At 36.8% G+C, this 12,086-nt stretch overlaps 1 protein-coding gene across 3 annotated transcripts in view; it reads left to right on the plus strand.

Annotated features, from left to right (window-relative positions):
- Window positions 1–11,883, plus strand: part of LOC307158345 (uncharacterized protein) — a 76,387-nt gene extending 64,504 nt beyond the window's left edge. The window contains exons 3-4 of one of the 3 annotated variants that reach the window (XM_079870832.1): window positions 9,518–9,620; window positions 9,748–9,982. In XM_079870832.1, coding sequence (XP_079726958.1) covers window positions 9,518–9,620; window positions 9,748–9,929 — 285 coding nt within the window. In that variant the 3' untranslated portion in view covers window positions 9,930–9,982. Of the gene's footprint in view, window positions 1–9,517; window positions 9,621–9,747; window positions 9,983–11,813 lie in introns of those variants that run through there. The other 2 variants (XM_079870833.1, XR_013821215.1) reach the window with 2 other exon arrangements.
- Window positions 11,884–12,086: the final 203 nt, after the last annotated feature.

Consider the following 12,086-nt stretch of genomic DNA (forward strand, 5'->3'; position numbering starts at 1 on the left):
CAACGGTTTAAAATCACCTGTTCTTAAACTGCAATGCTTAAAAACACATGCAAATGATAATCGTTTGTGACCGCGCAGCACAGCAATGTCACATGAGCGTAACCGCGATAGAGACAATAGTCCAAAATCTCTGCCAGTTAATCGTGTCTACCGTTATATCGCCCAACCCTAGTTCTAAGTATATCCTGGATGGTCTCTATACACCAATTACCAATTTATAGTGCAGTGTCAAATCCTTAAGACTTTGGCAGTGGGTATCTCTGTGGTGACTAGCTCCTCTTTGATTGTGTTCATGAACGCAGATGTTGTAAAGTACATGAGCTGCCTGCAGATCTTAAGCTGTTACCCACGGGTTCTTGATCACTCATGTAAGAATTCTACTCATGCACTGGCCATTATCTTTCATGAGTCAACTGAGAGTAACAAAAGCGCTGAATTTTTACCACTTGTTAACTATCTACCTGATGACAGGCAGATGGAGAACCTACTAGCACATGTAATGATTCATCCAATATCAATCATATTGAGTGTGTTTACTTTGGGTTTTTAATTGCAGAGGTGATTAGAGTTGGTTGAGCATATGTGCGAGTAGTTTTTATATATATATATATATATATATATATATATATATATATATATATATATATATATATATATATATATATATATATATATATATATATATATATATATATATATATATGAAGAGTTCAGATGCAAAAGCCTCTAAGTGCCATCTGAAATTTTCTTCTAGAATGATCATTTTATAAAGCTTGTACATTTAAGTTAAGTAATTTCACTTAAATGACAATTAATAGGTAATTTGCATTGCCATTTAAGTGAAAGTATTGAACTTAAATATACGAGCTTGATAAAAATGATAATTCTAGAAGAAAATGGAGAATATATAAATATATATTATATATATTATATTATATTATATTATATTATATTATATATATATATATATATATATGTGTCATCCCCCTTAAATATATATTATATATATATATATATATATAATAATTTTTTTTTTTGGTCATCAGTTTAGTCAACAGTACTATGTACTCTCAGAAAAAAATGGTACAAAAGCTGTCACTGGGACCGGTATCCTTTTAAAAAGGTTTTAAGATGTACCATTTATGTACTAATATGTACACTTTTGGTACCAATATGCACCTTTGAGGTACTAATATGCATCTATATGCACTTATGTATCTTTTGAAAGGGGACCGCCCCAGTTACAGCTTTTGTACCTTTTTTTTCTGAGAGTGTATACTGTTCAAAAGTTTGGGGCCAGTAAGATCAACATTAATTTTTTTTTTAAATCCTGAAAAAATCAAAACATCATCAATTGTATTAAGCAGCACAACTGTTTTCAACATTGATAATAATATTTCCAAATCAGCTTATTATAATTATTTCTGAAGGATCATGAAGAAGGATCACTGAAGACTGGAAAAATGTAAAAAGTTACATTTCACAATATTACTGTTTTACTGTATTTTTGATAAAAAAAAAATCAGCCTTGGTGAGCAGAAGAGACTTCTTTCAAAAACTCACCCAATTAAATCTTACACTTGAATGATTGTGTGTTTGTGTGTGTGTGTGTGTGCGTGTGTGTGTGCGTGCGTGCATGCGTGTGTGTGTATCATATTTTCACTATTTTCTATTTTTCTCATATAAAAATTGCATTTCAAAAAATGGACCATTACAAGTTTCACAATTAGCCCTTTATAGACATCATTCTCCTCTCAGATCACGATGCTGTATTTGTATCTGACAGTGTGCTGTATTTTTTAGAAGTAGTAATGGTAGTGTAGAAGACTATTTTGTGTAATTTGTCCCACTAGTAAAACCAGCAAACAAACTGATTTAGGAGTCCTTACCTTTTCCTCATAAACACCAGACCTACAGACGTTTGAGACAAAAGAGCTCATACCACAACATGAAATACAACCTTGAGCTGAGTGTCCTCAAAGCAGCACAGATGAACAGGATGACGAGGGGAGATGAAGCACATGGAAGATTAAACCCAAAGAAGAGAGTGAAGAAGAAATGCAAAACAAAGATATTGATGAGACTATAAAAAAATAATAAAACTAAAATAAAATAAAACTATAAAACATGTAATTATGGTAGTTTTATACTATGCAGGATATACAACTACTTAAATAGAAAAATAACCCTAACATATATCTTTCTATTAATTTATTTTTAATTAGTAACATACAATTACTGTGTCATTTAAAAAAAGAGAAAATAAAATATATTGGAGGTGTGCATATTTATTAGAACCAATGAGTAAATAAGAGAAAAACTAGCACAGAGTCACCTTTGTATGGTCATTAAATATTACATGAGCAAAAAAGAGAGAAAGAGTTTGACAGAGGTGTCCACCTTAGACAAACAGAAACACACAGTCACTGGTTTGGCACTGTGAGTGAATATATAACCAAAACAGGTCTTGACTGCTCTGAGTGAGACTAACTTTTCTTCTCCTATTCAAACACAGACTCACTGGATGGTCATGTATCTTAAACACACTTTTAAAAGAGATTAAAGGGAATAGTTTGCCCAAAAAATTCTGCCATTGTTAAATCACCCCCGTGTAACTGTTTTTGTACTTGTAATTAAAGTTAATAAGAGTCCAAAACAAAATCTTGCTTTTTGAAAAAAGAAATTAATATAGATTTGAAATGACATGATTAGGTAAGTACATTTCTGGGTGTACTATCCCTTTAACTCATGAAGTGATGAGTTCAAGAGAACCATCAATAAATAGCACCTGACGTGGGGGTGTTTCATAACATCATTAAGACTCTGAGTGACACAATATGACCGTCGGTACTTAAAAAAACCAATGTTATCGAGTGAATGGGCAGCCAGTGGCACGACCCCACCTCCCTGTGAGCTTTGTCGTGTGGCCTTTGATTTACAATGTCATGCTCAATATCCAAATGAGCAGCTGTAGTCCAAATAGGTTTGTTCAAGTTGACTGATGGACCTTTGATTAAGATCAAAATAACTTCCTTTGAGAATTATTTCCTGTGATTTTGTAAGAGTCAATTACAACAACAAAAAAATTACACAAACAGTTGATTGCCTGGGTAAATATGACCCATTGAACTATGTGAAGTTTTTTCAAAGAAGTTGAAATATCCTTGAAAAATACTCAGCGTTTTAATGTGAGGCAGTATGATAACTATCCAATAAATCTGCTTGCTTTTAGCTGTAAAATCAATGCAAGATCATATAGCATGAGCGCTATATTGTTTGGGGACCTTGTCAGTTACAGAAGAGATCTACCTGGAGTACTTCCCACCACCCCAACACAGAATGAAGCACCAACAAATTAAGTACATGAAGTACAAGAAGAAAGAAACCACACAGCATCTTACAATCTGGCTCAAATAGGACTACTTCAGGGAGCTGGCGCTATTGAGCAAGAGACCCGAGAAGACATGAAGCAATTATTATGCACATTAATGGCTGCAAAGATGGAGAAGAATTTGATGCCTTCTCATTGTCATTGACCTTTGCCCAGTGACTCATGCGGCTTGTTGCACAGGCCCCGTTTTAGATTGAACGTCATGCCTGTTGAAATCCATTGCAAGCGGTGTTGGTTGCCTCTCCCTGTCAACGCCAAGAAATGTCACCACGCTCCATGTTTGTGAGTGTAACTCAGCAGGTGGTTGGTTTGGTGTGTCTCAGTAACACAATAGAGGTCACGTTTTTTCCTTCTCGCCCTTGAAAAAGCATCTTTCCGATGTATGCTGGCCTCAAACAGCTGACAGAAACAAAAAAAATGGAGGTGAAAGGACAGTTACTGTGTCTTCTCTCACTGTTTTTCTTTGTATATTGATACTTTGGTAATATTGCATGTATAAAATACTTTGAACTTTTACTTTGAAATTGGAAATTGAGTGAAGGAGAAGAGCGGATGAAATCAATGAAATGGATGGGAGAAAGTCTTACGGATAGAGGACGTTCGGGAGAGAAAAGAGAGCGAGGGAGAGGAGTCACAAAGGACACGGAGAGCGAGAGAGTGCAATGTAACTAGAGAAGACACCAAGAAATGGATGGACGGAGTGATATAAATATAGAGAGAGTGAGAGATAAGAGTGAAAAAGAAATAGAATTCTAAAGAAAGGAGAGTGATAACCCTGGCTCCTCTTCCATGACTGAGGAGGGAGCGGCCTCTGTGGGCTCCTGCTGTAACCATAGAAACGGTTGGAAGAGGAAGAGGAAGTGGCAGAAAATAGAATGTGGCTTTGCTGAGCCCTGCAGTCCTGCAGCAGCGCTCTCCTCCCCGTACCAGAGAGAGAGAGAGAGAGAGAGAGAGAACGGATGAAACGAGGGACGGGGTGCAGGGTAAATAATTGGAGGAAAAGTATGGGCGAGGGAAAAGCGAGAATTATAGTAGTTTAAGTGCAGAGAAGAGGAGAGAAGAGACTAGAATAGAAGTTGCAATTTAAGAGGAGAGTAAATGAGACAAGGTGAGCAGAAATGAGATGAGAACAGACCAAAAAGATTTAGAGTATGGGAGGTGAAAGATGTAGAGACTTAATAAGAGAGATATGTTTTAGTATATCTCAAACATGTATACGATAGGAGAATAAAAAAGAAGTGTCAGAGAGAGAGAGAGCGAGAGAGAGAGAGAAGGAGTGAGGAGTAATTGCAATGACCCTGGAGAAAACAGAGGAGAGGAAGAGGAGTGAATGTAGAGGAGACAGAGAGAGGGAGGGAGGGTGGAACGTTCCAGAGAAAGAAAGAGAAGAGCGAGTACACAGTGCAACCAAGAGGGAAGAGAGGGAAGGAGAGTTTTTGCTTTCTGAAATATACTATGGTACATTGGTTCACCTTTGACCTATGTGCTAATGACATTATTTGGACATAGGTACTATACAAAAAAAAAAAAAAAAATTGATCTAAAAAAAATGCTAATGAAACTGCTCTAAATTTAGAATCTCTTAGGTGAACTGCTGTCCATTAGACCTAAATTTGGCCATAGTACTTTTACATTTTGTTTTGTAAATTGCCATGTCTGTACTTGATTGGCACCAGTCATGCATATGTCATTGGACATCTGCTTAAAGTTGTTTGACTAACGATTGATGGATTTTTTTAAACTATGCACTACCTTTCAAAAGTTTGGGGTCAGTAAGATATTTTTAGAAAAAAATAATTTATCTTTTTTTTTCACTTTTTTTTTTTTTTTTAAAGTGACAGTAAAGACTTACATTAACAAACAAACCAAAAAAAATCGTATATATGTGTGTATATATATTATACACTCACCTAAAGGATTATTAGGAACACCATACTAATACTGTGTTTGACCCCCTTTCGCCTTCAGAACTGCCTTAATTTTACGTGGCATTGATTCAACAAGGTGCTGAAAGCATTCTTTAGAAATGTTGGCCCATATTGATAGGATAGCATCTTGCAGTTGATGGAGATTTGTGGGATGCACATCCAGGGCAAGAAGCTCCCGTTCCACCACATCCCAAAGATGCTCTATTGGGTTAAGATCTGGTGACTGTGGGGGCCATTTTAGTACAGTGAACTCATTGACATGTTCAAGAAACCAATTTGAAATGATTCGAGCTTTGTGACATGGTGCATTATCCTGCTGGAAGTAGCCATCAGAGGATGGGTACATGGTGGTCATAAAGGGATGGACATGGTCAGAAACAATGCTCAGGTAGGCCGTGGCATTTAAACGATGCCCAATTGGCACTAAGGGGCCTAAAGTGTGCCAAGAAAACATCCCTTGTGACCATTACACCACCACCACCAGCCTGCACAGTGGTAACAAGGCATGATGGATCCATGTTCTCATTCTGTTTACGCCAAATTCTGACTCTACCATCTGAATGTCTCAACAGAAATCGAGACTCATCAGACCAGGCAACATTTTTCCAGGCTTCAACTGTCCAATTTTGGTGAGCTTGTGCAAATTGTAGCCTCTTTTTCCTATTTGTAGTGGAGATGAGTGGTACCCAGTGGGGTCTTCTGCTGTTGTAGCCCATCCGCCCTTAAGGTTGTGCGTGTTGTGGCTTCACAAATGCTTTGCTGCATACCTCGGTTGTAACGAGTGGTTATTTCAGTCAAAGTTGCTCTTCTATCAGCTTGAATCAGTCGGCCCATTCTCTTCTGACCTCTAGCATCAACAAGGCATTTTCGCCCACAGGACTGCCGCATACGATGTTTTTCCCTTTTCACACCATTCTTTGTAAACCCTAGAAATGGTTGTGCGTGAAAATCCCAGTAACTGAGCAGATTGTGAAATACTCAGACCAGCCCGTCTGGCACCAACAACCATGCTACGCTCAAAATTGCTTAAATCACCTTTCTTTCCCATTCTGACATTCAGTTTGGAGTTCAGGAGATTGTCTTGACCAGGACCACACCCCTAAATGCATTGAAGCAACTGCCATGTGATTGGTTGATTAGATAATTGCATTAATGAGAATTTGAACAGGTGTTCCTAATAATCCTTTGGGTGTGTATATATGTATATGTATGTGTATGTGTGTTTCAAAGAAATTTCAAAGAATCCTGAAAAAAATGTCATAGTTTCCATAAAAATATTATGCAGCACAACTGTTTTAAGCATTGATTAGGAGCAAAATCTTTGGCACCCCTACAATTTCTAATTAGTAAAACTCTGACTAAAGTATATTCCTGTTCATGTGCGTATGTGTTTAAGTTCACCTTAATAATCAGGAACACTTATAATAGTTTAGTTATACTCATAATAGATAATAGAGTAATTGTTGGAATACTCATTTCCACTATCTGGGTAATAGTTAAGTTTAAATCAACTGAAGATGGTAACAATCTACCTGGAAGAGGACGTGTATTGGCCCCACACGCACAATTGCGTGCAAATTGCGTGCAAATTGAGAAATGTTCTCTTTCAAACAAACTCTAAAGATCGAGTTGTAGACTTGCAGATGCTAGTTGGGTGTTGGAGTCAAATAGTCTCCAAAACTATGATCAGACCTCACCTATAAAACCACAACTTGTTTGGGTAGGTTGCAATATAAAATCCTTTGGTGACATCAAACAGCAATCTCATGCACCTACAGTTTGCCAGGCGTTACTGGAACTTTATGGTCAGATGAGAACAAAATAAAGCTTTTTGGAAAAACACCAGAGTTGGTTTGGCATAGACAGAAACATAGCCATGTAGAAAAGTACCTCATCCCCACTGTGAAGTAATGTGGTGGATCTCTAATGTTGTGGGGCTAATTTTCATCCAAAGACCCTGGACAACTTGTTAGGATAACACAGTATCATAAACTCCAAGTACCAGCAGAAATTATATCAACACCTGACTGACCCTGTCAGGAAGCTTAAACTGGGCCGTGGTTGAATCTTCCAGCATGACAATCCAAAACAGAAAATAAACAACAGAACAGTTCATGATGATAGAATTAAGGTTTTCCAGGGACATAGCAGTCCCCTGACCCAAACCCCATGAAAAACCTGTGGGATGAGCTGAAGAAAAGAGTCCACAAGCATGGACCTCTGAATCTGAAGGATCTGGAGAGATTCTGTATGGAGGAATGGTCTCAGATCTCTTGGCATATGTTCAGCAACCTTATAGTACACACACAATATATTATTTATTTATTTATAAAATATTTATTTTAAGTTTGTGCAAACTTTTATTTTGGATGTGATTAATCGTGATTAATCGCTGCCCAGCAGCACTAGTAATAAGGTTGATGGACATATGCCAAGAGATCTGAGATCATTCCTCCATACGGAATCTCTCCAGATCCTTCAGATTCATAGGTCCATGGATTAATCATTGCCCTTTTTTGTGTGTGTGTGTGTGTGTGTGTGTGTGTGTGTGAGAGAGAGAGAGGTGGGCGATGTCTGAGTATATAACCTAGCCACAAACAAAAAAAACATTTATCTTTCTTTATGAGTGTTACTACTTGTTTTTGAGAACTTATTTTAACGTACATAACCGATTGTGATCTGTTCAAACATTAACAAAGTGTCACAAAAATAGATACAGATTGTCTATCAGAACCACCTTCTTCAATGGGAATGCGAATGCGCATAGCGGGTCTAGATTGGGCACCAGTCTATGTGTATATGAGTGTATACGAGTGTGTGCCTGAAATCCAATGCTAATCTTGGTTCATCATGTCCCACTGAGCTGCATGTATGTGTGTCTGCTGGCTGGTTTGGCAGACTCATGTCTGGTCAGCTGTCTGGACACTTGGCCTGCACACAGGCTTCAACACTGAGACACGTGGCTGTCAATGACTGCTTTATCTCACTGAGACAGCGTTGGGTGGTGACTACACGGGGGGTCTTATTGTGTGTGCGATTGGAAAGGGGGGATTAAACAGCTGTGGTCAAAAAATGGACAGAGGGAGGTACCAGATTCAGTATGGCAGATGGATGGACTGATGGTGACCATTTCTTTCTTTAAACCCCTTTCTCTTCATTTCCCTTTTCTTTCTCTGTCTGTCTTGTGGAGTTCAGATCTCTTTCAGTGTCATTTTCAGTTTACAGATAAGTTTGATAATGCAGACTTTTTTTACACAGGTATTTGCAAAAGTCTGAGACCACATGAAAGAATCTACAGTAGTTTAAAAGTGGAAATAAAGAAACGTCAGATTTTGAAAACATCAGAAACTAATTTTATTTGATGTTAAATTAATAAATGTTTGAGATTCTAGATATCAAATTTACATGTAGTGTATCATATGACTTTTTACGGTCCGATGTTCTCGCTTCCATTAAAGCACACGATACTCTTTAGAACAGAACAATTTGAATAGTGATCTCAGACTTTTGGCCTCCATTTTATTTATCATATAAACCACTATTCAAAATGTTTTTTTAAGTCTCTTATGCTCAATCAGGCTGCATTTATTTGACTGAAAATACAGTAAAAACTGTAGTATTGTGAAATATTTTAAATGTAATTTATTCCTGTAATGGCAAAGCTGAATTTTCAGCATCATTACTGTCACACTTCACTGTCACACTGTCCTTCAGAAATCATTCTAATATGATCTGATTTGCTGCTCATGAAACATTTCTTATTATCATCAATGTTCAAAACGGTTGTGCTGCTTAATATTTTTTGTGGAAACTATGATACATTTTTTTGATGAATAGAGAACAGCACTTAAAATAGAAATCTTTTAAAACCTTATAAATGTCGTAATGTCACTTTTAACCAGTTTATTGCGTCCTTGCTGAATAACAGTATTAATTTATTTTACAATAATCTTAGTGACCAGATACTTTTTAACAAGTGTATTATTATGTTTGATCATCACAAATGCAAACGGTTAACTTTAATGGCATGAGTTTGGAGCATGTTAATCTAATCCTGCCAATCATTCTCGTAACAATCACACTTGCACTCTTCCTGCATCCACCTAGACCACTTGTAAAACAAAATGTTTGTTACTGTTGGTTGTCTGAACTTTACAAAACACGGACTGCTTGTTTGCAACATCATGTTCAAACACAGATGTTTGCTGATATCCAACAATACCACAAGCAAGGAAGGAACAGGATGTCTGGTGGAAAGACCAGCGAGGCTGGTAACCAGCATTTGTTGTCAGTGATATTTGGTTAGTTTTGTATGGTAGTGATTTATCTCAAAAGAAAATACATATAATACAATTGGCTTGATATTTTCAGATACAGCCTCAACCTCTATTAAATTTAGATAATAATAAGTGTTTCTTTCTATCACAGGACCAGTTCCACTCTGTGACCTTCCTGGAGTAAAACCAATAGCCTCCTTCACCTCCTCCTTTAGCTGTGGCTTCTTGAGCTGGGACTCAGGAGCGAGTTGCTGGGAAACCAGGCATACACAGCCAAATTGCTCAGTTTTGCCAGATGTCTTGTGGAGTGAATCATGTAGCACTGGTGTCTGAACCAGCCCCACCACCTCCCCCCCCCCGCACACGCGGAGGCACGAACACATACACAGAGCTACAGCTTGAACTTCATACGGTTCTAAGGCCCTTTCATTGTCAGTCTTAGACTTGAGCTCCAACTCTTGCCAGAGGCTGTAATGACACAATGGAGTCTCTGTTTTTAAACCAAAAAGCATAGGGCACAGAATAAGTTCTCTCTCTCTTTACATACAAATTTCTCTTTTTTTTCCTCTCATGAACACAAAACCACATAATCAATTAAGTTTCCTCAGCTCCCCATAGGCCTTCAAAGTGGATCCCCTGAGTCAAGGATATTGTGTTTTTTTATGCCTGTCATCTTGTCTGGTGTCAAAGAGCAACTGGTCCAACAGACAGATATGTGAGTGCATGCGTATATATGTGTGTGTGTTTAGGCTGCATTTATTTGATATAAAAAACAGAATAAACAGCAATATTGTGCAATATTATTCAAATTTAAAATAATTGCTATTCCTGTGATTACTACTTTAATCCAGTTTTCAGTGTCACATGATCCTTCAGAAACCATTATGTTTATCCAGTGGTGAACAGTAACAAAGCATTTTACTTTATCTGAGTAAACTTTTACTTCACTACATTCCAAAGCATAATATTGTAATTTTTACTTAACTACATTTCATAAAAACATGCCGTTCCTCATTATTTTGAACTGAATAAATTGTCACCCGCTCCGAGAAGCGATAGCGGTGTCTGATTCGTGAATGAGCAAATTCTTTCCAATGACCCTGTTAAATCGTTTTGCAAATCGCATTGAATGATTCATTCGTGACTTGGACCGATCCGATTGAATCTGATCTCGAAGTCAGTAACACAGGGATTTAAATTATCTGGTCAGAGCAAGTCTCCAGTGAACAATTCACTGAATTCACTAGTCTGACTCAAAATGAGCCAAGAACAGGAGATCATATAGGATCTCAAGTGCGCTCACGACTGATGCAGAATTTGACAATTTATTATTGTAAATGGAAATCATATTTGTGTCATCACTGTCTGGTGTTTTTTTTGTGTTTTTTTACTTAAAGGGTGAGCCGTTTAACCCCATTGTATGAAATGCTTGAAAGTGGACATTTCCATATTTGTGTAATACCATCTGAATGGTGTATGTTTTACTTTAAAATGCGCAAATTAATGCCCATGTACCTTTTGCTGCCATAGCAGTTTCAAATGATGTAAAAACTTGTATGTTTGCATGCCATTTTTCTTCAAATTTAACACATTTTACCCTATTACCCTATTTATCTGTTTCTATACTGTATGTTTATATTTGTCAACACACATTTTGTTTTTCCTAACTTTTTTATGGTATATTTGGTACATTAGTTATTTTGTTATTTTGTAATTAAATGATCAGAAATTTTCAGTAGTAGTTATCAGTGTATGACAAGTTTTGGTAATAAAATAAAATGTTTTTTTTTTGCAGATCAGTACTTATTATGTGTCTGAGCTTTTATACTTTTACTCGATTACAATTAAAAAGGAGTGCTTAATACTTTTACTGGAGAAATATTTTATGGTATCTGTACTTTTGTACTCAAGGTGTACTTTTTGTCCACCACTGTCATTATCAAAGTTGAAAACAGTTGTGCTACTTAATATTTTTGTGGAAACTAATAATTTTTGTTTCAGGATTCTTTGAATATAGTTCAAAATAACATTTATTTGAAATTTACATTTTTTGTAGCACTACTTATGTCATTAATTTTTTTCCTGATTACAAGTATTAGTAAAAGTAAAAACATCTATAAAGTAGAATATATGCAGTATTATATTAATTTGTAATATTCTATACACCTTTATAATATATATAAAAATACTCATCTCTCCTATTTGTCTTATGTCTAGGTGAGGTAACTTAGACTAGCAATTACCTTCCAGTAGAAGGCCTGAGAGAAGAGCTATTGATTGGACCAAGAGGTCAGAGGGGGTCGACAGCTGCAGGAGCAGCATGGACGGGGGAAACACAGCAAATGTAATGGAGGAGGGGTGGCCTTCAGGTGAGTTTACCCTCAACAATGTAAATGAATAGTTCCTTATTCAGACCTTTGTGAATATATGAGCAGGTGTGGTTATAACTAGGAAAAATTATTAATCATGCTTCCCTGGTGAATTAGTAGC

The sequence above is a fragment of the Squalius cephalus genome (genome assembly GCF_949319135.1).
Source record: "Squalius cephalus genome assembly, chromosome: 5".
NCBI lineage: Eukaryota > Metazoa > Chordata > Actinopteri > Cypriniformes > Leuciscidae > Squalius > Squalius cephalus.